The 22,293-nt window shown below is 43.8% G+C and overlaps 1 protein-coding gene across 1 annotated transcript in view; it reads left to right on the top strand.

The window, feature by feature from the left end:
• The window catches only part of IL31RA (interleukin 31 receptor A), a 39,499-nt gene extending 24,685 nt beyond the window's left edge, over positions 1-14,814 (top strand). Inside the window, exons 11-16 of the mRNA XM_075411358.1 lie at positions 2,204-2,305; positions 3,655-3,801; positions 6,337-6,477; positions 7,827-7,920; positions 10,894-10,972; positions 11,827-14,814. Of these exons, the coding sequence (XP_075267473.1) occupies positions 2,204-2,305; positions 3,655-3,801; positions 6,337-6,477; positions 7,827-7,920; positions 10,894-10,972; positions 11,827-12,426 (1,163 nt within the window). The 3' untranslated portion in view covers positions 12,427-14,814. The remainder of the gene's footprint in view (positions 1-2,203; positions 2,306-3,654; positions 3,802-6,336; positions 6,478-7,826; positions 7,921-10,893; positions 10,973-11,826) is intronic.
• The last annotated feature ends 7,479 nt before the right edge of the window (positions 14,815-22,293 follow it).

The following is a 22,293-nucleotide window of genomic DNA, read 5'->3' as shown; positions in this document are numbered from 1 at the left end:
GGGTCGGAAGGGACCCCTAGAGGTCATCTAGTCCAACCCCACTGCAGCGAGCAGGGACACTGCTAACTAGATCAGGTTGCTCAGAGCCCTGTCCAACCTGGTCTTGAATGTTTCCAGGGATGGGGCCTCCACTACCTCTCAAGCGCTTCTGTGACTTGATCTTCTGTCATTAATCTTCCAGTAGGGAGGCCTCTGACAGATATACGCTTTTTGGGCAGAGAAAACTAGAAGCAAAAAAGGGAATGTGAAGATGGGGATGGATCATGTGCCTTCTTGTGTGTTAGAGAGAGAGAAAGAAACCTGAAAAAGGATTTGAGGGAGAATTTTACTTTAAAATAAGACAAGTGGAATGATTCATTAATCTGGCATATGAAGTATCACATAATCACATTTGTATGATGACCTAAGGCATTTCTAAGAAGTTTCAGTGGCCTTATGATGCACTGACGAATAGGTGAGGATCTGCTCACTTTTTTGTTTTAAGAGTGACTTTTAAAAACAAATGATCTCTCTAAGTAGTAATGTTTCCTCTGTAGTTTCAGTAAAAAAATGATGTGCAGAGTTTGAGATTAGGTGCAAAGGCAAACCTGTGAATGTTGATGTCAATGTGAATATCCCATGTACACTACCTTTAGCTAATGAAATGCATCTGCTTTTCTTTATAAATTTGGATTTTTTTTTTTTTTACAAACACAGGAATAATGGTGAAAATGTTTAATATAATATAGGTAATATGTGTGATCAGTGAATTTTGAATTATTAGTTCTTTGGTTCTCCATTAGTGAAATTAAATTTATCAGATTTGGAAGCAATTCTTGTTCATATAAGGATCTTTCTGAATCCTACATCAAGGAAAAAGAATTTCCAGAGTTTTCAGAGAACAAGTACCCTTGCATTTTCTGAAGTGAAAAGGAATACTCAGTGTGTTGATGATGATTATAGCTAGGTTACCCATGAATTTTGTCTTACTGGCTCAGACAACAGTGATTTAAATACTGTTTCTGTGCTACAGTAAAACAAATTAAGCATAAATCTGCTTGAAGTAAAATTCAAGAGCAATTTATTACACATTGAACTGAGATGGGTCAGTCTTGAATCTTATGCTGAAAATTGCACTATTTCAGCAATTTACTGTGGGGAATAAATGCTGTTTATAACTGTTCCCAATATATAAGCCCCCTAACTTTCCTCCTCGGTGTTATTAGGAGATCTTTGTTTACCCTAAGCACAAGTCACATTAGAAATACCAAGGCAAATTCAGACTCGCTTATTCAGGCCTGATTCTGGCATTCTTTTGTGGAATTATTTTAAGGATGACATGTGGGTCATCATAACTTTTGCTGGGTTGCAACAGGTGGAAGGGACTGAAAAAGCAGCAGAGATGCTGGTATAATGCAGTGATCTGTCGATACCTGTTTTTCTTGCTGAACAAGCTGCAGAGCTTGAGGAGGAATGGTCTGGGAAAGTCTTTATACTGGTTTCATCCCATGGGGCATAGAACTGCAGAAGTCTCCTCTCAGAGTTGATGAAAATTGTAAGTAGGGAGTCCACCCTGTTGATTACTTGGCTGCTGGATTGTTCAGAGTTCAAAACTTCATTTCCAGAAGCTTGAACTATCTCTTGAAATGTATAAAATTCTGCTACAGAGATTTCATTGGTGCAATTGTACTTTTGAGTCAAGCTGGTTAGAAGCGGATCTGCAGTTGGCATAACTGGAACATCAGCATGGAGTTAAGAGCTGGGGCTCCATTGTGCCTTCTAAGCTGCTTGATGCATGAGACAAAACTCTCTTCGGCAGAGCAGTAAACCTAAAGATATGTGAAGTTAAAAATTTTCCTGGAAGTATCATTTTATGCTGGTTGTTTGAAAATAAAAACTTTCTCCAAATCCTTAAACTGTTACAAGATTAAAAAGCGGCTTCATATAAAGAAGCTGTATAAGGCTGAAGTATGATTACCCTTCAGAGTATTTCTAGTGAAAAATGAGTCAGAAACTAAGTGCTTTTATGAATACTACTAAATAAAATTCATTGCGTAAAGGACAGTAATGAGCATTCGAGGCAATAAATGTATTTTGTTCTTGCTAAAAACTTGAAGAAATTAGAGGTCTGTAGAAATATTTTTAGAAATGCACTGTGATCTAGTCTTTCATTGTATTAATCTTGCATAGAGAGTATGTAAATATTCCTTTTTTTCTGTTACAGAAAACTTTAAACCATTTGTATGCTATAACATCTCAGTGTATCCTCTCTATGGAAATAAAGTAGCAGCTCCATATTCCGTCCAAACTTACATTCAAGAAAAAAGTACGTATTTTAAAAAAATAATGTTGTGAAAGGTGCATTGTTGTCTGTCTCTCAGGGTGTATTATCTTTGAGCAATTGGTACTGGCATTGCTAAAGGAGAGATGTAGATGTTGGAAGAAAACATGATTCGGGCTTCCTGATTTCAGGTCGTAGATCAGCTACTGAACTGTTAAGTAAAGAAAATTTGTGTCTTGCCATAACAGCTACAGTGCTGCTTGAATCTGTACATTTGTTGTGAAGTTTAAATACTGTATACAGAGCACTTGGAAAAAGTGTAGCTACAAACCTTATTTAGACATATAATTAGCCTTGATTTTAATGCTTGACTGCATTAATCAATCCTATACTAATTCCCATATATTATGAGAAAATTCTACTCACAGGATAAAATGGATGGTTTGAAAAGCTTGCTTTTTGCAACATTTTAGAATGTAACAAAATGTGTGCAGTCCTGCACATTAAAGAATGGTAAGAATGGTTTACAATTGGTTGAAACAGTGGCAGGCGGGGGAGGAGAGGAGGGTTTCTTTCTTTGTAGATGTTTAATGTGAATTTAGTGATTTATACATCCAGCTGTAAGAATGTAGTTTACTGGTTATTTTAAAATTTCAGATGAAAATGTCAATTGTATTCCTACATAGGACTATGTAATGTGCATGCACACATGGTACAATGCACCACTAAACAGCATTAATTACTAGGAGGAGGTAATGGAGTGCTGTGTGTTTGAGTAATACTTACTAGCACAATTAGAACTTTGTTTCAAGTGCTTTCCTGTTTATAGGGAGCTGTGACAGTATTAAACGTTGTCAGAGAATGGGAAGGAATATATTTGTTTTAAAAACTGAAGCACAGGGAATTCTTGCTTCAAAGTTATAAGCAATGCACGTGAGGTTGTATTGTATAAGCAGAAAGACTTTGTCTAATTTTAGTGAGCAGGCTAGGGGTGCTGGAGACCCAAGTGGAATCTCGGCTCAGCCAGAGATGTCCTGCATACACAGTGACCTGCCACCCACGTTCCCTCATGAGTGCATAAGGGTGTTTTACCTCGTGATTACTCTCTGACGTTGTGAGGATAGAGCCTTTTAATGATCTTGAGGTATTCGGATGCAGTAACACTGAGAACTATGCAAGCATCAGAATAGCGGAGGGCAACTATTATCAGAAGAAATTACACATTAAAGAGGATGAGAAAAGGTAAGGGCTATATCAGAACACTAAGATGGCATATTTACTTGTACATGTATTGCCCCTAATGTTACTGGTGCGTGTGAAGTAACACTGATGGATAACATTGCAGTATTTAGACTGTTTTGCTACTTTTTCTAATTTATAACGCTTCTGTGTAGAGCCATCAGAAGGACCTGTGGCTGACACAGGCATTCCGGGGAAAAATGAAGTTACGATAAAATGGAAGGAGATTTCAAAGGATAAAAGAAATGGATTTATCAGTAACTATACAATATTTTATAAACCTGAAGATGGAAAAGAATTGAGTAAGTATACATTAGACATCAGTGCTTTCAACAGGGTTATGACAATCCACTGTCTGAAGATAGTTATTTTCATAGTTATTAGCACACTTTTTTATTGTAAATATGTCTGAAAATACTGGTACTAAAATGTGGCTTACATAAAGATTAAAATTTTTTTTTACATTTAATTGAAATTAGAGGGTATTATAGGGAACAGTCCCTGCTTTAATACTATATGTGTATTCTTGCTCAATTTCTTTGTTCTGAACTTATTTTGTACAGCACTACTTGCTCTCAATATTTTTACTGTTGGTATTGTACTACCCATGGTAGTACAGCCATGTCGGTTGAGCACATTGTCCTTTGTGCTTCTTGGATGGATCTCCAGGTGATAAATTTAGTCAGCGCATGGTAGCACTATCATTCCTCTTCACTTTGCAGACCAGGATGGAAACTCATATATGCGGCTTTTTACAGATTGTTCTCTGCTAACATTAAAAAAAAAAAGTAAATTTGCAGGATTATTCCAAATTAGAGAGTATTATTTGCCAGATACTTGCTGTTTTCCCCTTTTACATATGTACTAGTCTCCCTCCATCTTCATATCTCTCTTCCGTTGTGACACACCTCTGAAGCCAATAGAAAAAGTCATGACAGAAGCAGAGGAGCTAAAGTGGAGCTAAAATATATCGGAGAATCATAGATGCTGTGCACATTCATGACTTTGAACCTTGTGAGGGTTCAGTGAATTTATAAGTTCCGTGCATGTCCTTAGAAGGATGCCTTTCCCAAGCCCTCAGCTTCTGAAACCATATGGTGGAAATTTTCTGGTTAAAATGTTTTTACAGTCAGTTTTCATAGCAACAGCAAAATAGCAAACGATAGCCAAGAAGTTAAAATAAGCTGCCAAGCAATAGTTTCCTTTGATGTAGTTTTTAGATTAATTTCTTCACATGATTTTCTGTGTTTGGTATTGCTTTTCTGCTCTGGAGGCTGATAGCGGAAGTTTTTGAGCATATTCTTTATCTCCTACCTCACAAGTGGTATCCGTACAAGGTGTTAGTATAATCCAGAACTTCTGTAGCCTAAATCTCAGCATAACCTTTGATGAGAAATTTGCTGGTGACCTAAGTTAGTTCTTCCTGTATAGTTCATGAAGAATGCTGTTGTATTATTCGTAGCTTCGGAAATGGTTCTTTTTCCTCCTTTGTTTTAGACATCACCGTTAGGAGATTCATAACACAATCTTTTTTTAAAAAAATCTCAAACTTCAAATCTTGTGATGTCTTCGATAGCTTCTGGATATCCAGTTAAGAGCCAAGGCAAGAGTGTTCTTGGTAATTTTTGAATTAGTGAGAGGAAGCTGGTTATTCCTGTCAGAGTCAGTCCTCCAAATGCAGTTTGTCCTGCCGGGTTGGTTTCTGAGTAATTTAATGCTGACAGCTTTGTGCGGGGTCATCATCAAGACATGCAGCCTCATGTTATGGAGCCATGTGTCTCCATATTACTTCTAATGTAAAGCAGATTGTGCCCTTTTTAGGGGTTCAGATTAGTTTCTTTTGGAAAATAGATTTAAATAACAACTCAAAGGAGTTAAATTTAAATGGCAAAACCCTGCTGTACTGAAGTTTTTTGAGGCCTCTCTGATGTCACATCTTTTTGATAAGAACAGAGCACGGAATTTGTGCCAAAGTGACTTCAGTGATGGCCTTTTAACTCCAGAACTTCACTTTCCCCTGCTTGATTTAAGAGAAACTGTTTGCTTGATCTCAGGGCATACTCCAGCATATCCAGTTCCTGAGTGTTTCTTGACTGAAGTGAATGACAACATGAATTGGCTTTGGCTTTATGCACCAGAAAATGTTTCAGTGACTTCAATTTCGTAATACGAACATGCTTTTAATACTGTTTGTAGACAGAGAATGTTATGATACAAGCCTGGCTTAAAAAAATTTAAAAGCGAAGCACATCATACTAATTCCAGTAACGGAGAATGTATTGGAAACGTTGAATTACATTCAGAAAAGCATGTTGAAAAGTGGAAGAAAAATTCCTGTTATTTTGGCTTTCTTCTGACTTACTGGGGTGATCTCCCAGTGATGATAGATTGCATCCTTTTGGATGATCAGTGTCTAACTGCAGGTACTAGAAATATAGTTAAATTTCACGAGTTGCAGAAACCCTTTTAAGTTCTCAATTTCTGAGCCCAAGTTCCAGGAAATAAAGTTCTCAAAGCACTGTTTTCAATGATAAAATAAACTACAGGAGATCATAATTAGCTTATCCTTTAATATTAGCAGAAAAAATGTGTATTTATTTTTAAAAGTAAGTACATAATAGTTTGGGTTTTTTTCCCTGAACTTTAAAGTAGCATTGATAAAGATTGTTTGGTAATTTAAGTTTTCTGTCTCAAAGGACACGTAAGCTTGCTTTGTATTTCAAGTTGTCTTTAAAATACTTTGTGATCTATCATTGTAAAAGATGCTAACTAAGTGTACAGTTCCCTCGTATAACACTATTTTGTGTGTTTATTGACATAAATCTTCTCCTAAAAAGATGAAACAGTGAATTCTGATGTTCTGCAGTACAGACTGAAGTCCTTACAGGCTAATACGCAGTATACTGTCTATATCATGGCAAGCAATGAAGCTGGTGGAACCATTGGAGAGCCAAAAACCTTCAAGACTTTGAAATTCGGTAAGTAATATTCCAGTTTATTTACTACTATTTTAAAAACAGTTTTGGCAGTAAGAAATAAGACACTTTTAAGGCATTTTTAAATTTTTTTTTTAAATTAGTGTTAAACAAAACAAGGAAAAATTACCAACACTAGGTGAATCTAACTCAGTTTCGCTGATCATCTCATGAACTAAAACCTCAGACTTACAAGTCAAACCCCATAATTTTACTTTGCTGTCAATAAAGTTGTGGAATACTGTGGATGTCTGTGGGAGTGACAGCTTGTATGTTGTCAGTTATAGGATGGGGTGCCTAACAGTTTATTAAAAAGCAGACATTTCTGTCTGAGATACTGGGTTTAGAATAGCTGTGCAGTGCATTGCATCTTTTCTGCAATGTAAGCTTAACTAGTAAGTGAGTGCACAGGTTGTGGCGGGTTTGTGTGTGTGTGTAAATAGCTTTTCCTATTTCCTAATATTTGTTTTAGCCAGATTTTACCAAGGAGGTTGGTGTGATGGCTGCAGGCCAGTTCAGCCACTTCCTCGTTTCTACTGCTGGAAGAATGTTTTCAATAGATACATAAATTGTCATAGTGGTGGCCAAACTGAAATACAAAAAAGTGCGTGACCTATCCTTAAACTTGTAATGGGACTCAAAGCTACTTTATTTTTTGCCTGTAAATTTATATTCTAGTTTGTTACTCAAATGCAAGTGAAGTTAGGCTATGCTGAGGTCTGGTCTCTATTGCTGTCAGTACCTACCTCTGGTAGATACTCGGAAGGGAGTTCAGAAATTGTGCACTCTTTCAGTCAGAGTAACTGTATTTTTTGTGTATTTAAAAGCTATCTCCTGCATTGATTTTACTATTTATTTTATAGTAACAGGTAGAAGTGGTACTATATGGCAGTTCCAGGTGACTCTGAAACAAGTGCCCGGAGAGGTGGTAGGCTCTTCATCCTAGGTGACTTTCAAAGGTTGGCTTGGTATGACCCCAAGCAACCTGATTCTAATTTTGAAGTTGGACAAGGTGACCTTCAGATGTCCCCTCCAATTTGAATTATTGTGTGATTCTATTAAATAACAGAAATTTTAAAATGCAATACAACTGTTCCTGAGATATCTAAGAAGTCTCAGTATGAGCTGCTCTTCTGGCTCAGTAACTGTGACTTGTTAGATTCAAAATACTCACCTTTTGACATGTTATACAATGAGTACCATACAGTATTCTGAGTAGTTTTGGTTAGTTTTGACAGAGCTCTTTAGAATTGTGCTAATTAGGTGGCTTAGGTGTTGAAAATTAGCTGTCTTAAGGCAATACGTGTATAAACTATAAAAATCTGTGGGTTTGTCTTTTTTCTCCTCTAAAGATAAAGAAGATGTTATTTTCATTGCTCTACCTGTTGGATTAAGCATGTTCTTTCTGCTGGGCCTTTGGATAACATGCATTTTGAAAAAACATGCGTGAGTTTATTTTCTACCTTGTAAAACTGAATGCAATCAGTTAATTTTATCTTATAAAAGTCAAATTTTTGTATATCGTATAAATGCTTTTGTTGGGTTCCAAACCAACGTCAAATCAAGAAAAGAAGCAATTGGAGTAAGAAATAACTAAGCATACAGGTTATCTTGTAACTGCAATTAATGTGCTACAGTCCAAAAATAAGTATCAATTTTAGAAAGTGCAGTAAACAAGAGCAAAAGAAATAGGAGAAACAGATTTATATATCACTGGTGTCAGTTTATGGAAAATGTTACATGCCATTTGCAGTTCCATGGTCAATCAAGTGAGGGGAGCATACTTTTAAGTCAGTTACTGGAAAGTAATAACACTAAAAATGATTTCCTAGGCACTCTTAATATATCTGCTAGTACACCACTAGAACACATTTCACATAACCCCTATTGCTTACCTTAGCTACATTAATATTACTTCTGTTAGTTTGTGACACTTCCCTTAAGCTAGAAAGAAGTCATGAAAAAACTAGAAATTACATCATGTGAAAACATTTGGATGATTGATCCATGACTATGGATCCATATCTATACACGATTCATAATCCTTTTATCTTTGGTCACAGATGTCCCCTGCCAGATTTTAAATTGCTTCCTCAGAGCATGGGATGCTATAACATCCCAAAGTTGAATGTGAGGATGTTTGAAGGTTATAAATTGTGTTTTTCTTTAGCATGAAAAGTGACTGGGTTGTTTGGCTGAAGCTTAATAAGAAGGTTAAAAATCTTAACTATTTTGGAGTCTTCTGAGCTATTAGAAGCAAGATTGTTATGCAAAGCATAAGGTTATAAGTATTGCTGAAGTAGTAAGTATAATTTACAGCTCTTTTACATCTTCGTCTGTGTTGTGTATTCTGAGTTTTTATGATGGTAAGAAACTCTGTTTTGATTCTGGAGAATACTTTGAGAAGGGAAACATTGTGCCCATTTGTAAAAAGAGTACGAAGGAGGACCCTGGGAACTACCGACAGCCTCACCTCTGTGCCTGGAAAGATCATGGAACAGATCCTCCTAGAAGCTATGCTAAGGCATATGGAGGACAGGCAGCATGATTCAAGACAGCCAGCGTGGCTTCACCAAGGGCAAGTCCTGCTTGACCAACCCAGTGACCTTCTATGATGGAGTGACTGCGTCAGTGGACAAGGGAAGAACTATGGATGTGATCTGTCTGGACATCTGTAAAGCCTTCAACACAGTCCCTTACAGCATCCTTCTCTCTAAATTGGAGAAACATGGTTTTGATGGGTGGGCTGTTTGGTGGCTAAGGAATTGGTTGGAAGGTCGCAGCCAGAGCGTGTTGGTCCACGGCTCTATGTCCAAATGGACGTCGGTGACAAGTGGTGTCCCTCAGGGGTCCATACTGGGACCGGTGCTGTTCAACATTTTCACCAATGACTTAGACAGAGAGATCAGCAAGTCTGCAGACGACACCAAGCTGAGTGGTGCAGCTGACATGCCAGAAGGACGGGATGCCATCCAGAGGGACCCGGACAAGCTCGAGAAATGGGTCTGTGTGAACCTCATGAGGTTCAACAAGGTGAAGTGCAAGGTCCTGCATCTGGGTTGGAGCAACCCCTGCTATCATTACAGGCTAGGGGGTGAGGGCTTGAGAGCAGCCCTGCCGAGAAGGAACTAGGGATGCTGATGGATGAAAAGCTTGGCATGAGCCACCAATGTGTGCTCACAGCCCAGAAGGCCAACTGTATCCTGGGCTGCGTCAAAAGAACCATGGCCAGCAGGTCGAGGGAGGGGATTCTGCCCTTCTGCTCCGCTCTGGTGAGAGCCCACCTGGAGTCCTGTGTCCAGATCTGGAGCCCTCAGCACAGGAAAGACGTGGAGCTGTTGGAGCTGGTCCAGAGCAGGGCCACAAAGCTGATGCAAGGGCTGGAGCACCTCTACTATGAGGAAAGGCTGAGAGAGTTGGGGTTGTTCAGCCTGGAACAGAGAAGGCTGTGGAGAGACCTTATTGCAGCCTTTCAGTACCTGAAGGGCGCCTGTAGGAAAGATGGGGAAAATATTTTCAGCAGGGCTTGTTGTGATAGGACAAGGAGCAATGGCTTTAAACTAAGGGAGCGTAGATTTAGACTAGATATAAGGAAGAAATTTTTTACGACAAGGGTTGTGAAATACTGGAACAGATTGCCCAGAGAAGCAGTGGAGGCCCCATCCCTGGAAACGTTCAAGGCCGGGTTGGACGGGGCTCTGAGCAACCTGATGTAGTTGAAGATGTTGCTGCTCACTGCAGGGAGTTGGGCTAGATGACCTCTTAAGGTCCCTTGCAACCCAAAGCATTCTATGATTGTATGTAGCTGAGTGTTTATATTCTTGCGTAGATCAAATTGCAATGTGAAAAGTCAAGCTATGGCTTGGTTTTCATTCACTTGCATATATACCCTTTTTAAAAGAGTGATTAATTTTGTTTCCTGTCTGCTACTCCATTGGACAGTCATAAGCTACAATGTCATTTAGCATGATTTATCTGCTGTTACCGTAAGAATTCAGTATAACTCTAGTGTGGTGTAGTGCTAGGGACACTTTCCTAGAGCAAAGTTTACCTGAGGTGGCTTTTCACTGAAGAACCGCCCTGAAACATGGTCACAACAGGTTTTGTGCACAGCCTTATTTTACCATGCTATTATTTGATGTACTATATCATTTAAAAAAACCCCAACTCTTCTGTGTATTAGTATTTTTTTTGCAGTGACTCTGTAACTGAAGATTTTTGCTTGTTGAGATCTTTGGTAATAAATATTAATGTGAAGGAAAACAATTTTAATGAAAAAGATTGTGTTAGTATAGGAAAGACTTCCTGTGTGAAAGTTTGCTATTTTAGCAGTATTTGGGCTTTCTGGAGATTTGTTCATTGTATTTTTAATAATGTATTTCTTTGATCATTTCACTAAAATTACTTTCTCAATGATAGGTTTAAAAAGGTTTGCTGGCCAGATATACCCAATCCTGCAGAGAGTGTTGCTGTGGAGTGGCCTCTTGATACATCTATGGTAATAATTGCAATTTTATGTATTGAAGAAGGGATCAAATGGAGAGAAGTCCTTCTCTGACAGTCATTTTGTGACTAAATAAAAAAAACCTGTGGAGTTTCATTCTTCTGTTTAAGTGCTATAAAATGCTCTTCATTATATTTCAAACTAATAGAAAAGATGCATCTTTATAAAGTATATTCATTTAGTTCTTACATGATATCACTTAATTCATATATGATTAGAAGAAATAATGTTTTGAAGTTATGAAGTGATTGGTGGATATGGTTTATTGAATAAAGTAAATTAAATTTGCTCAGGTTATGGAGTCTACGGAGTCAGATTTCCATATCTGGATATAACCTCCCTTCTCCACAAAAAATGCAGTGCAACATATAATAAGATTTGGTATATTATTGTACTAACATTTCCATCTTTTTTATTGTTGAATATTTATTTCTTATTAAAGTTTTGATGTTTTTTTGAATGAAGTGGAGTTGATCAGGTTTACATAGAAGGTGTAATTTGTGGAGAGTGGGACTGAAACTTCTGTCTGAAAAATGGCTGATTAGAGTGGAAAAGATGGAAACAGTCTGAGCCTCTGATTCCGAGCCTTCACTGAAACTGCTTAGTTTATTAAGCACAGAAAACTTAATATGAAAGTATTTAACAAATAGACAGACTAACATTGTCATTTTTAGTACCCATTCATGTATAACCGCATCTCAGCCAAAATGCTCATGAACTCTTTATTAATGCACTTTAAAAATTGAGTCCAACAGAGCTCAAATGGCAATATTTTATATATTAAAAAAATAAACAAATACATTATCTGTCCCTGCATAACTATCCAATTTATCTTTTTGTACTGACAGAATAGTTCGTTTTTAAAGGGAGTGACATCTGAGGCTAAAACCATAGACTTCGAAGATGTGAGTGTTTTGGAACATTGTTTTCCTGAAGAAAGTCAGGAAGGATCACTGCTAATGAATTGTGAAAGCCATGTTTCTGAATCTACTGATACTAATACAAAAGGCATGATTAATGGAGATAAAAAGATACTATATAATGAAGACAATGAAGTTGCTAAATGTTTTTCACCATCCATGCCTTATGTCATTACTGATCAAGATATCAGAAGTCAAATGCTCTCAGCCTTGATACCAGCGAAGGAAATACAACCCACAGAAATGCTGGAAGACGATTTATATGAATCCCAACAGACTCCAATTAAAAATGAAGAAAATGATAATAAAGAGGTTTTAAAGCTGGAAAATTTCAGTGAAAAAGCACTGTTCAATCCGTACCTTAAAAATTCTGTTAAAACAAGGGAATTTCTTATTTCTGAGAACTTGCCAGGACACAGTAAGAATGAACCCAGAATCCAGTCAGCTGTCTTGCCTCCTTCCCAACAAACTGTCGCAGGACAATCCTATGTAACACTGGACATGTTCAGGCTGGCCACAGCTCATTAGTGTGAGAAAAACCTTCCTTCGTGAAGTCCCCTTGTAAGATACGTCTTGGCACTGCTGCTCGTACTGTTTTTGTGTTCTAACCTGGCTGATCTCAGTTAATTTGGATGAAAACACCCCCTTCCTTTGAACAGTTGTGAAGCATTTTTTGCACTGTGTTTAGACCTGTCAGGGTTCACTTTGTGTGGGGTGACGGGGCTTTTTTGTTTTGTTTTGGTTTTTACCAGATAGATGTGCCAGTAAGTGAGGCAAAGGAAGTAGCTTTTCTTATTTCTTCTTAGTTCTCCTGTATCAGCCTGCTAAATCAAACTGATCTTCACTGCGATAGCATCCAGCGGTGCAGGCAGCTCACCGATTTCCCCCCGGGCAACCAGTTACCATGGCTGGGCTCTGCTGGGGAAACCTGGACTGACCTGAACAGAGCCAGGATCTACCGAATCCTTCCTCAAGTTACATGGAGTGGAACTACTTTCCTGTTCTTATTTCCTTTGATTGTTTTGTATCTGGTTTTATGTGTAGTGTTCCTCGTGTTTCACAAATACTTGGTAGATTTCAGTAATTGTCTTTTTGCATCCTGTTGTTTGGCTCATACTTTCCCTGTCTTTAATAAGAACGTATTTGTTACGTATATGCTATTGACTTATCTGCATTTTGGAAAAGGTAGGGTTATGCTGGCTTTGTTCCTTCCTTCCTTTTCTGTTGCATTTTTAATCATCCTCTGCGTTTTGTGCTGCTTTTGTGTCTCCTGTTAGTTTGCTGCTTTTTACAAATCTGTTTACTGCAGAATATCTTCTTATCTTCTTGTTCCTTTGCCTCTCATTTTTCCCAGTTAAGATTTTGTATTTTGAACTGAAAAAAAATGAGCTAAATATATCGTCTTGTGTTGGAATAAGCACTGAGTTCATATCTAGGAAATTAGTTTTCTAGGAGGTATTGAAAAAAACACTAAGTCCACAAAATATCCTCAGATAATCTCTGGTAACTGATGTAGGATTAGAGATTTCCACATGAAGGCTATAACTTTTGTAATTTGTTGTATGATTTTGATAAGCCGTAAAACTACTTGTAGTTTCCCTTTTATATAGCAGCAATTAAGCAGGAAACTGTCCATCACACTGATTTTTTTTTTTTTTCAGCAGGAAATATCTAATACACTCTGTTGTATGACAGGTTAAAAAAAAAGTGATGGAGAGTCAACTGTAAGTGAAATGTGTTAATAGAGGGTGTATAGTATGACACGTGGCATATCGTCATGTTAAGACTTTAAACTTTTCACAGTATTTAAAGGCTTGACGTCATGAGTCTTGTTTGCACGTAACTACAGACTTCTTTACGGGTAAAAAAGATACTGGAGTGTCATGGGGATAGAAAAAGGAGAGACAAATGTGAATAGGAATAGAAGGGCTTTCCTTTCTGCGCAGGAAGAGGAGTGGGAGAACAGAAAATATATTGCCCAGCATGAATGAGGGGGCTGAGTCTTAGCCTGGGTGTGTTGGATATTACTTGCGTTGTGTTGGGGAAGACAGTTTGCATTGTGTTGTGCTGGGGAAGACAGGGTAAAGTTTGCATTTAGGTTCTTCATCTATAGTTTGGAAGCTGCTTGTTCAGTTTCCATGACAGGATGAGAAAACAATTTCTGTAAATATTCCTTGTACAGCAACAGTGATTTCATACCCCCCTGAATTTGTTGGATCACTTTCCCAGTCCCAACCTTTTGCTCTTACAGGCCCTTGCTGACTGAGGTAAGTCATGCTGTGAAACGAGCATGGGACACAGCTTTGGTTGAGTCAGTGCTCCTGCTACTTGACTCACTTCCGGACTTCTCACCCACTGCTACACTGCCACTTCAGAAGTCACTGACTCAGTCACAGGGGGCTTTTCCCCTTAAATCTTAGTATTTGTTTTAATGTCACAAGATTTAAAAATAAACAGAAAAAGAGATACTGTCTAGGAGTTGTGTAGCAGCCATATGAAAGCTGCATGCTCTAGTTGCATGACTGAGTCAGCTAAAAAGTAAAAATAATGCAACCTTTAAGGGATCATTAGAAAGGGGAGGTTCTTGCTGGGTGGTTTGGCTAGGGTCTCCCTGTAACATCTCTTAGCTTCTGGAGGGTAAATAATAACCTGCTTTTCAATCCCATTTTATTTCCTTCCCTATTGCTGTTCTGCTTTTCTGTCCTCACTTCTGACTTCCTTGACCATTATTTTATCTGAAAAAGAATAATTCAAGAACTGGGCTCAGTACATCTCAGAAATTAGGTCTGCCTTTTGCCTGTGCTTTGGAATGCCAGCTTCTTGGACCTGGTTTGTTTTGCATTCAGAATTGTACTCTTTCTGGCCTTTTATGATTTGTCTTTCAAACTAATGCTGTGAACCATGAAAAAAATAAAACTGAGAGTACATGTAAAAGTTTTTATCAATTTATACTAAATACACCATTTAGACATTTTAGATTTTCATATTCATTTAGAAATGTGATCCTATTTTGAGAGAGATCCACAAGTAGATGGGGTATTGGGACAGTTATTCCACTTTTATAATGCCAAGTGACAATGGCAGCTTGGACATTACAATACTTTAACATTGTTGGTACATTTTTGTTAAAAGAACACCCGCTGTCATTAATCCTAGAGAGCAGTTTTGCTAGATTTAATTTCATTTCACTGTCACTGATCTGAAAAATACCCATTTCTGCCCATCCTTAAAATGCAGAAAATGAACCTCTCAGGTGTATGGGTCTTTGCAAGGTTAAGAGACATCAGCTTGTGGCATCATTTCAAGGAGATATTGATGCATCTTCACAGTTGTCATTCTTCTGTATCATACAAATAATTCCTTTCTGACTTTAAGATTTATGCCCTGCAAATTATTAATAGCTCATGTTTTTCACTTACCAGGTTTTTAGCTAAATTACTCAGTCTTTTGTTAACTGAGTTTACCTTTAACTCACCAGAATTTTGAATTCTTTGAACATGAATCCCACAAACTCTTTGATATGAGAGTAACGTGTTATAGGCAAATTTTCCATACTACACAAACGATGATATTTCTGTGTTCCTCATGCCCTTTACAGCTGCCCAAACAGGGGAGAGAAGTATGTTATTGGCTAATGCAGCAAAGAGAAGGAAGCTTTCTTCCTCCAGTTAGCACTCATCTGGTCAGCTCGTGCATCTCCAGAGATGATGTGATTGCTGCTGAACGGCTGCCAGAGGTGGACTGGCAAAGGGTCTGACCTAGCTGGTGCTATTTAGTGTTTATCTTGCCACAACATGTATTTAATTACAGATAACCTGTTGTCTTTTCCTGTTCCTGAAAGATTTATTTATTATGAATAGATCTCTATTTTTGAGACAGTTGATGACTTCTCAGGATAGATGTTTCAACTTCTGTTTGGGAGTGAGAATTTACTCAGAAGAGTTGCATCGCTAGTGCGAGTTTGCCATCTCACGTAGCACAGGTGAGATCCCAGATTAGAGCCCTAATCTGAGCATGGAGTGTGTGTGTGGGACTCACAGCTTCTATTCATGCTCAGCAAATGAATTCTTGTGACCTTTGCTGTCATTTCAACAGTGCTGCTATAATTGCTTTTTAACAGTTTTGCACAGTGATGCCGTAGACTTCCTGTTTGTATGTTGCTCTGAGGTTTAACACTGCAAGATGGGCAGAGGAGTCCATGAAGGCTCGACGTTCTTCAAGAAGGAAATATTATAGGTGCAGGAGCAGGCCATCACTATGTGCTGGGAGACGAGTTGGTGGGGAGGAGGATGGGCCTGGCTGAAGAGAGCGCTTTGGCTAAAACTCAAGAAAAAAAAGAGAGTTTATGAGGTATGGAAGAAAGGGCAGGCAACTCAGAAGGACTACAAGGATGTTGTGAGGTTATGCAGGGAGAAAATTAGAAGGGCCAAAGCCCATCTAGAACTTAATCTGACTAGTGCTGTAAAAGTTAATGAAAAACATTTCTGTAAATATATTAACAACAAAAGGAGAGCTAAGGAGAATGAGAATCTCCATCCGTTATTGGGTGTAGGGAGAAACAGTGACAAAGGATGAGGAAGAGGCTGAGATACTTAATGCCGTATTTGCCTCACTCTTTAACAGTAAAACTAGTTGTTCTCCAACAAGGAGTGCTCCAGCCCAGCTGGACATGATGGTTGGAGGAGGTCCCTTCCAACTTCTGTTCTACTTCTATTCTGTTCTACTTCTATTCTGTTCTACTTCTATTCTATTCTATTCTATTCTATTCTATTCTATTCTATTCTATTCTATTCTATTCTATTCTATTCTATTCTATTCTATTCTATTCTATTCTATTCTATTCTTCTTCCTCCCTCCTTCTTCCTCTACCAGTACATGCTGAGGAAATCTTTGATGTCATTTCTTCCCAGCCGTGCACTAAGGGTGAAGAAGGCATTAAGGACCTCAGCCTTTTCCTCATCCTTGTTGGCAGTATTGCCCCTCACAGCCAATAAGGAATGGAGATTCTCCCTGGCCCTCTTTTTGTTGTTGACATATTTGTATTTTTGTTGTCCCTTACAAAAGTGGCCAACCTGAGCTCTAGCCGGGCTTTTGCCTTTCTAATTTCCTCTCTGCATGACCCAATAAGACCCCTGTACTGCCCTTGAGTAGCCTGCCCTTTCTTCCATAGGTGGTGGAGCCTCCTCTTTTTCCTGAATCCCAGCAAGAGCTCGCTGTTCAGTCAGGCCGGTCATCTTCCCTGCCAGTTCGCCTTGCAGCACACGGGGACAGCCTGCTCCTGTGCCATTAAGACTTCCCTCTTGAAGAATGTCCAGCCTGCCTGGACCCCTTTGCCCTTCAGGACTCTCTCCCAGGGGATCCTCTCAACCAGTGTCCTGAACAGGCCAAAGTCTGCCCTCCGAAAGTCCATGGTGGTGGTTTTGCTGGCCCCCCCTCTTAACTTCACCTCGAACTGAGAACTCTATCATTTCATGGTCTCTTAGCCCAAGATGGCCTCCAACCACCAAGGTGGCCTCCAACCACCACATCTCCCACCAGTCCTACTCTGTCAGCAAACAGCAGGTATAGGGAGGCAGCTCCCCTGGTAGGCTCACTCACCAGCTGCACCAGGAAGTGATCTTCCACACACCCCAGGAACCTCCAAGACTGTTTCCTCTCTTCTGTGTTGTGTTGCCAGCAGATGACTCCAAAGGGGCCAACCATAACCATCTAAAGGAGAGTTGGGGGTGTCTTTTGGGGGACTGGGGGTGCACTTGGAGGGGGGGGATCCCTCCTCATGGCCCCCGTGGTTTCGCAGGCTGCGGTGTATGGGGAGGAGTGGAGACCCATCGAGCAGAAGCCCTGGGAGCGGCCGCACGTGGGGGGCACCATCAGGCAGCTGCCGATCAACACCCCGCACCCAGCACCCCGCCGATGCCCGCAAGAAACAGCTGGCAGAGGTGGGGGGGCAGGTGAACCCCATCCCCATCGAGGCTGAGTAACTAGGCCAGATTCCCCAGCCCCACGAGGACGGGGAGGATCAGACAGCTCTGCTCCCTGCACCGGCTCCCACTGTTTTTTTTGTCACTTCTGCTGTTTTTTGTCACTTCTGCGGTTGCTGTTGCAATAAAAGGTGGGAAAGGCACCGGCTCCCCCACCGGCTCCCCCTGCCTCTGCTCCCCTGGGGGGGCTGTGGCTGCCAGGGCTGGGTTGGGGGGGGCGGTTTAAGGCCAAGCAGTGCGATTATGGGCAAACCTTGTGGAGCTGAAGCTGGGGTGGGGGCGTACAGAGTGCGGCCGCTGCAGGGCTGTGTCCCTCCTGCCGTAGGGGGGGTCGGGGGCTGTCCTCAGGGGACGTGTGTTGGGGGACCCCCACGCCATTGTGCCCTCAGATCTTCCATGGACCCAATGGTGGGTGAAGCTGGGGGAGCACACTTGCGGTGACATGTGCTCCCCGGGGTGCCCCAGAGGACACCCCCCCCAGCAGGGAACGTGGGGTGGGGCATTTCCCTCCCTTCTCCCACTTGTGGGTGATGGGGGGGGGCAAGGGACGGCCACGTCCGCGTTCTGCGTGATGGTGACAGATCCTTGACCCCCTTGGGCATCGGCAGCTGCTCTGGACCCCCCTCCCCTGCGAACCCTCGCCCCGGGAGGGGTGCAGCCGCCCCAGGACACCCATGGGTGCTGGCAGGGCACATGGGGTGGCCGCAGCAGGTGGCACTGGGCCCGTGGTGCGTGGGAAAGATGTGGGTGTTGGGGTGCTGGTCCCCTCCCCCCCTGCCCTGCCACCCTCCCCATCGCCTCCCAGCTCCTCCCGCCCAGCCGCGCTGGGTGCGCTGATGCTGTGCCCACTGTGCTGGGGCTGAGAGATGCCCCAAGGCCAAGCATCACCCTTTTCACAAGGGTGTGTAGGGATAGGACAAGGGGGGACGGCTCTAAACTAAAAGGGGGCAGATTTAGATTAGATATTAGGAAGAAATTCTTCACCATGAGGGTGGTGAAACACTGGCACAGGTTGCCCAGAGAAGCTGTGGCTGCCCCCTCCCTGGCAGTGTTCGAGGCCAGGTTGGATGGAGCTCTGAGCAACCTGGTCTGGTGGAAGGTGGCCCTGCCCATTGCAAGGGGTTTGGAACCAGATGATCTTTAAGTTCCCTTCCAACCCAAACCATTCTATGATTCTGTGATCATCCCATGGGACACCGCATCCCCACCTGCACCCCTTTGCCCCCACCACCTCGCTGGGAACAGAGCAAGGACCATGGCGGGGCAGTCGGTCTTTATTCGCAGGCTGCACGCTGCCGGCGTTAAATAGCCCATGTAGAGGAGACAATAAATAGCTTTACGGGGGGATAAATAACTTGTGGGTTTCGGCTGCGGGGCCTTTGGCACCGGGGGTGACGCTGGACCCGGAGTCACAGCCTTGGCCGGGGGGGGGGCTGACAACAGTAAATACGGGTTAAAAAAAAGAAGTCCCCCCAGCAGCAAGGCTCATAAATAAGTCATAAATGAGAAGGTGCAGGTTTGGGGGTGGGACACCCGGCTGTGGGGCGGTGTGGGGGGCTGGGTGGGTGCTCTGAAACAAGCATGGGTGGGGGTGGATGCGGTGACATGGTCAAGCTACGGGGCTCAATGGGTGCGGGGCGGGGGCTCAGTGCCCGGTGCGGGGCAGGACGCAGGTGCAGCCCACCGGGACCCTGATGTAGTCCACCTTGAAGGTGACTAGGCCCAGGCCAGTGGGACGCAGGCAGGGCTTGTGCAGCAGGACCATCGTGGTCTGGTGGATGACCACTGAGTTGAGCGATGTCGCCTCCTGCCCCATCTTGATGTCCACACAGCTGCTGGCGAAGGCCAGCTTGTGAGGGTAGCAGTTCTCATCCTCGTCAATGCTGCGGGCGAGGCGTGGAGGGGGTGCCCGGTCAGTGACACCCCTTCCCCTGCATCCCCCAACCCACCCCATGCCAGGCTGAACCCCTCCGGGCAGGCAACAGGGATGCCCATGGGAAGCGGCAGATGAGGGAAGCTGGGGGAAACTGAGGCATGGTGCAGCAGCCAGTGTGGTGCTTTGGGGTGTGGGTGTGGGGGGGTCCCAGGTGGGGTCCACTCACCGGTAGCACCACTGGGGGATGGAGCGCTCGTTGGGCTCGCTGCGGCGTGGGGCAGTGCCAGGATGCTGAGCCAGCCCTGTGGGAGAACGGGGTCAGAGAGGGAGACCCGTGCCCCGCAGGGCACCCTGCCCTGGCACCCACCCCCTGCCCGTCCGGGGATACCACCGTGAGCAGGGACCCCCTCCCCAGCCCCGAAGGCTTTGACGTGCATCGCACCAGCACCCTCACCCCAGAAGCGTGAGCCTGCACCCCCACATGCACCAGCGCCCGGGCCGCTAGCACGTGTGCGTGCATGCACATACACACACGTGTGCGCACGCACACACAGAGTGCCCACACACATTTATCTACACACCCGTGCCCCAGAAAGCTGTAGCACGCGGGTGTGCGCACACAGTACCAGCACAGCCGTGTACTGCGGTACGCAGAGAAGCCCTGTACGTATGCGCACACACGTGCGGCTACACACTCGCGGAGAAGCCCTGTACGCACACAGAGTGCCAGCACACACGTAGCCGTGCAGATACACACACAGTATTAGCACAGGCACCCAGAGCGCCAGCACATGTGCATGCACACGTGTGTAACACACACATGTACCAATCTGCATGTGAGCGTGCACACACGCATACGTACAAGCACATACATACATATCCGTGCCGCACGCTGCCCTTCCATGCACATACACATAGACCTGTGTGCACGCGCAGAGCGGTGTCAGCCTCTGTGCACCCACACAGAGGTAACAGCACACATGCATGCACACATGTGCAAACACACACATGTGTTGCCAGCACACGTGCATACACCCAGGCTACCCGTCCGTGTGCACGCAGACACACACCCCAGCCCCCCTGAGCACCAGCGTATGCGCGTAGAGCCACACACGTGTGCACATATGATCCTGGCGAGCTCTCAGGTGTGTGGAGGGCTCTGCTCCCCCACATGCCAGCACACGCGTGTGCAGAAGCCCAGCAGCGTGCCCGCGCCCACATGCACTGCCAGCCTGCCGCGTAGAGGCACACACATCGCCAGCACGTGTGCGGCCACGCACACGGCAGCACCCACTCCCCTCCCTCCCAAAAGCTGGGGACCCCTTCTGTGTGCGCACACCCCCCCCGTCATGCAACCCCCCCCATCCATACGTGTGCCCTCCATGCCCTTCCAGCTGCCAGCAGCCCCACCCCACACTCCTGCAGCCCCCCACCCTGGAGTTACCATCAGGTGGGCTTCGAGGACGCAGGATCATGGAGAAATCTTGGGGGGGTGGGGGGGCCCCTTATGAACTGCTACCCCGGGGGTGCAGGTGGCCGAGTGGTAGCACCGCCACCGCCACCACCTTTATATAGCGCTGCGGCAGATGATGTACACACACCTGGAAACTCCAGCTCCGGCTGCCTTCCTCCTCCCCGCGGGTCCGTCGTGCTTCCTTCTCAACCCAGCATGTTCCAGCCCGGAAATTGGATCCCAACACCCCAAAAATTTATATGGGGGGGGGGGATGTTGATGGGGATGGATGTCCACCAGTTTGACTGCCATGGGGATGGGTATAGAGCATCGCAGGGCTGTGCGGTCCAGGTTGTGGGAGGGCTGGTGGCTGGTGGACGGGCACCCAGGGTTTCCCGTGCCCACCCGTGCACCATGGGATGCCCTGAGTGTCCGTTCACCAGGCCCCCAGCCCTCTGGTGACCCAGGGTGACAGCAGCCCCGTGTCCCAGGCCATGGCGCCAGCCCTGGCCCAGTTGTGTAAGCACAATGGTGATATCACCATCAGGTTCCTGGGGTTGCTGGACCAGAAATCCCAAATTGGGCAACCCTGGAAAGGGCTGAAGGGTTGTCTCTACCCCCCCACCTTCCCCCCACCCTGGTGATGCTCTCTGGTCCAGCAGTGAGGGGTGTTCCGGCAGCGTGGAGGCTTGAAGCCAAGATGATGGTGCTGAGCAGAAAGGGGAGGATGCGGTGAGACCAGAGGAGCTGGTTCAGGGATGAGCAGTATTTTTTGGGCTCTCCTCTGCTCCATACCCCACATGGAGATCCTTCAACGACTCACCCACCTTGTAGCCCATCCTGCTGCGGAGCCGGGCTTGGGCTCACCGGTGCTCCCTGCTCACTTGCTGGGACCACTGCACCCTGCCAGCACCGTGGGCTCCACACCTTCGGTGCGCGGGGAAAGGATCAGGGGTCAGGGCTTGGGCTCTGTCCCCACAGCAGCCCAGTAGTTCCAGTATAGCACATGGGACAGTCGCCAGCAAGACTGCAGGACCAGGCCACGGCCATGCTTTCGTCTTTTGCCAGAAGAGACGGGATTTGCA

This window comes from Opisthocomus hoazin, chromosome Z, assembly GCF_030867145.1.
Source record: "Opisthocomus hoazin isolate bOpiHoa1 chromosome Z, bOpiHoa1.hap1, whole genome shotgun sequence".
In the NCBI taxonomy this organism is placed as follows: Eukaryota; Metazoa; Chordata; class Aves; order Opisthocomiformes; family Opisthocomidae; genus Opisthocomus; species Opisthocomus hoazin.
The sequence above is the reverse complement of the archived record's forward strand: the minus strand, read 5'-3'. Positions and strand labels throughout refer to the sequence as shown.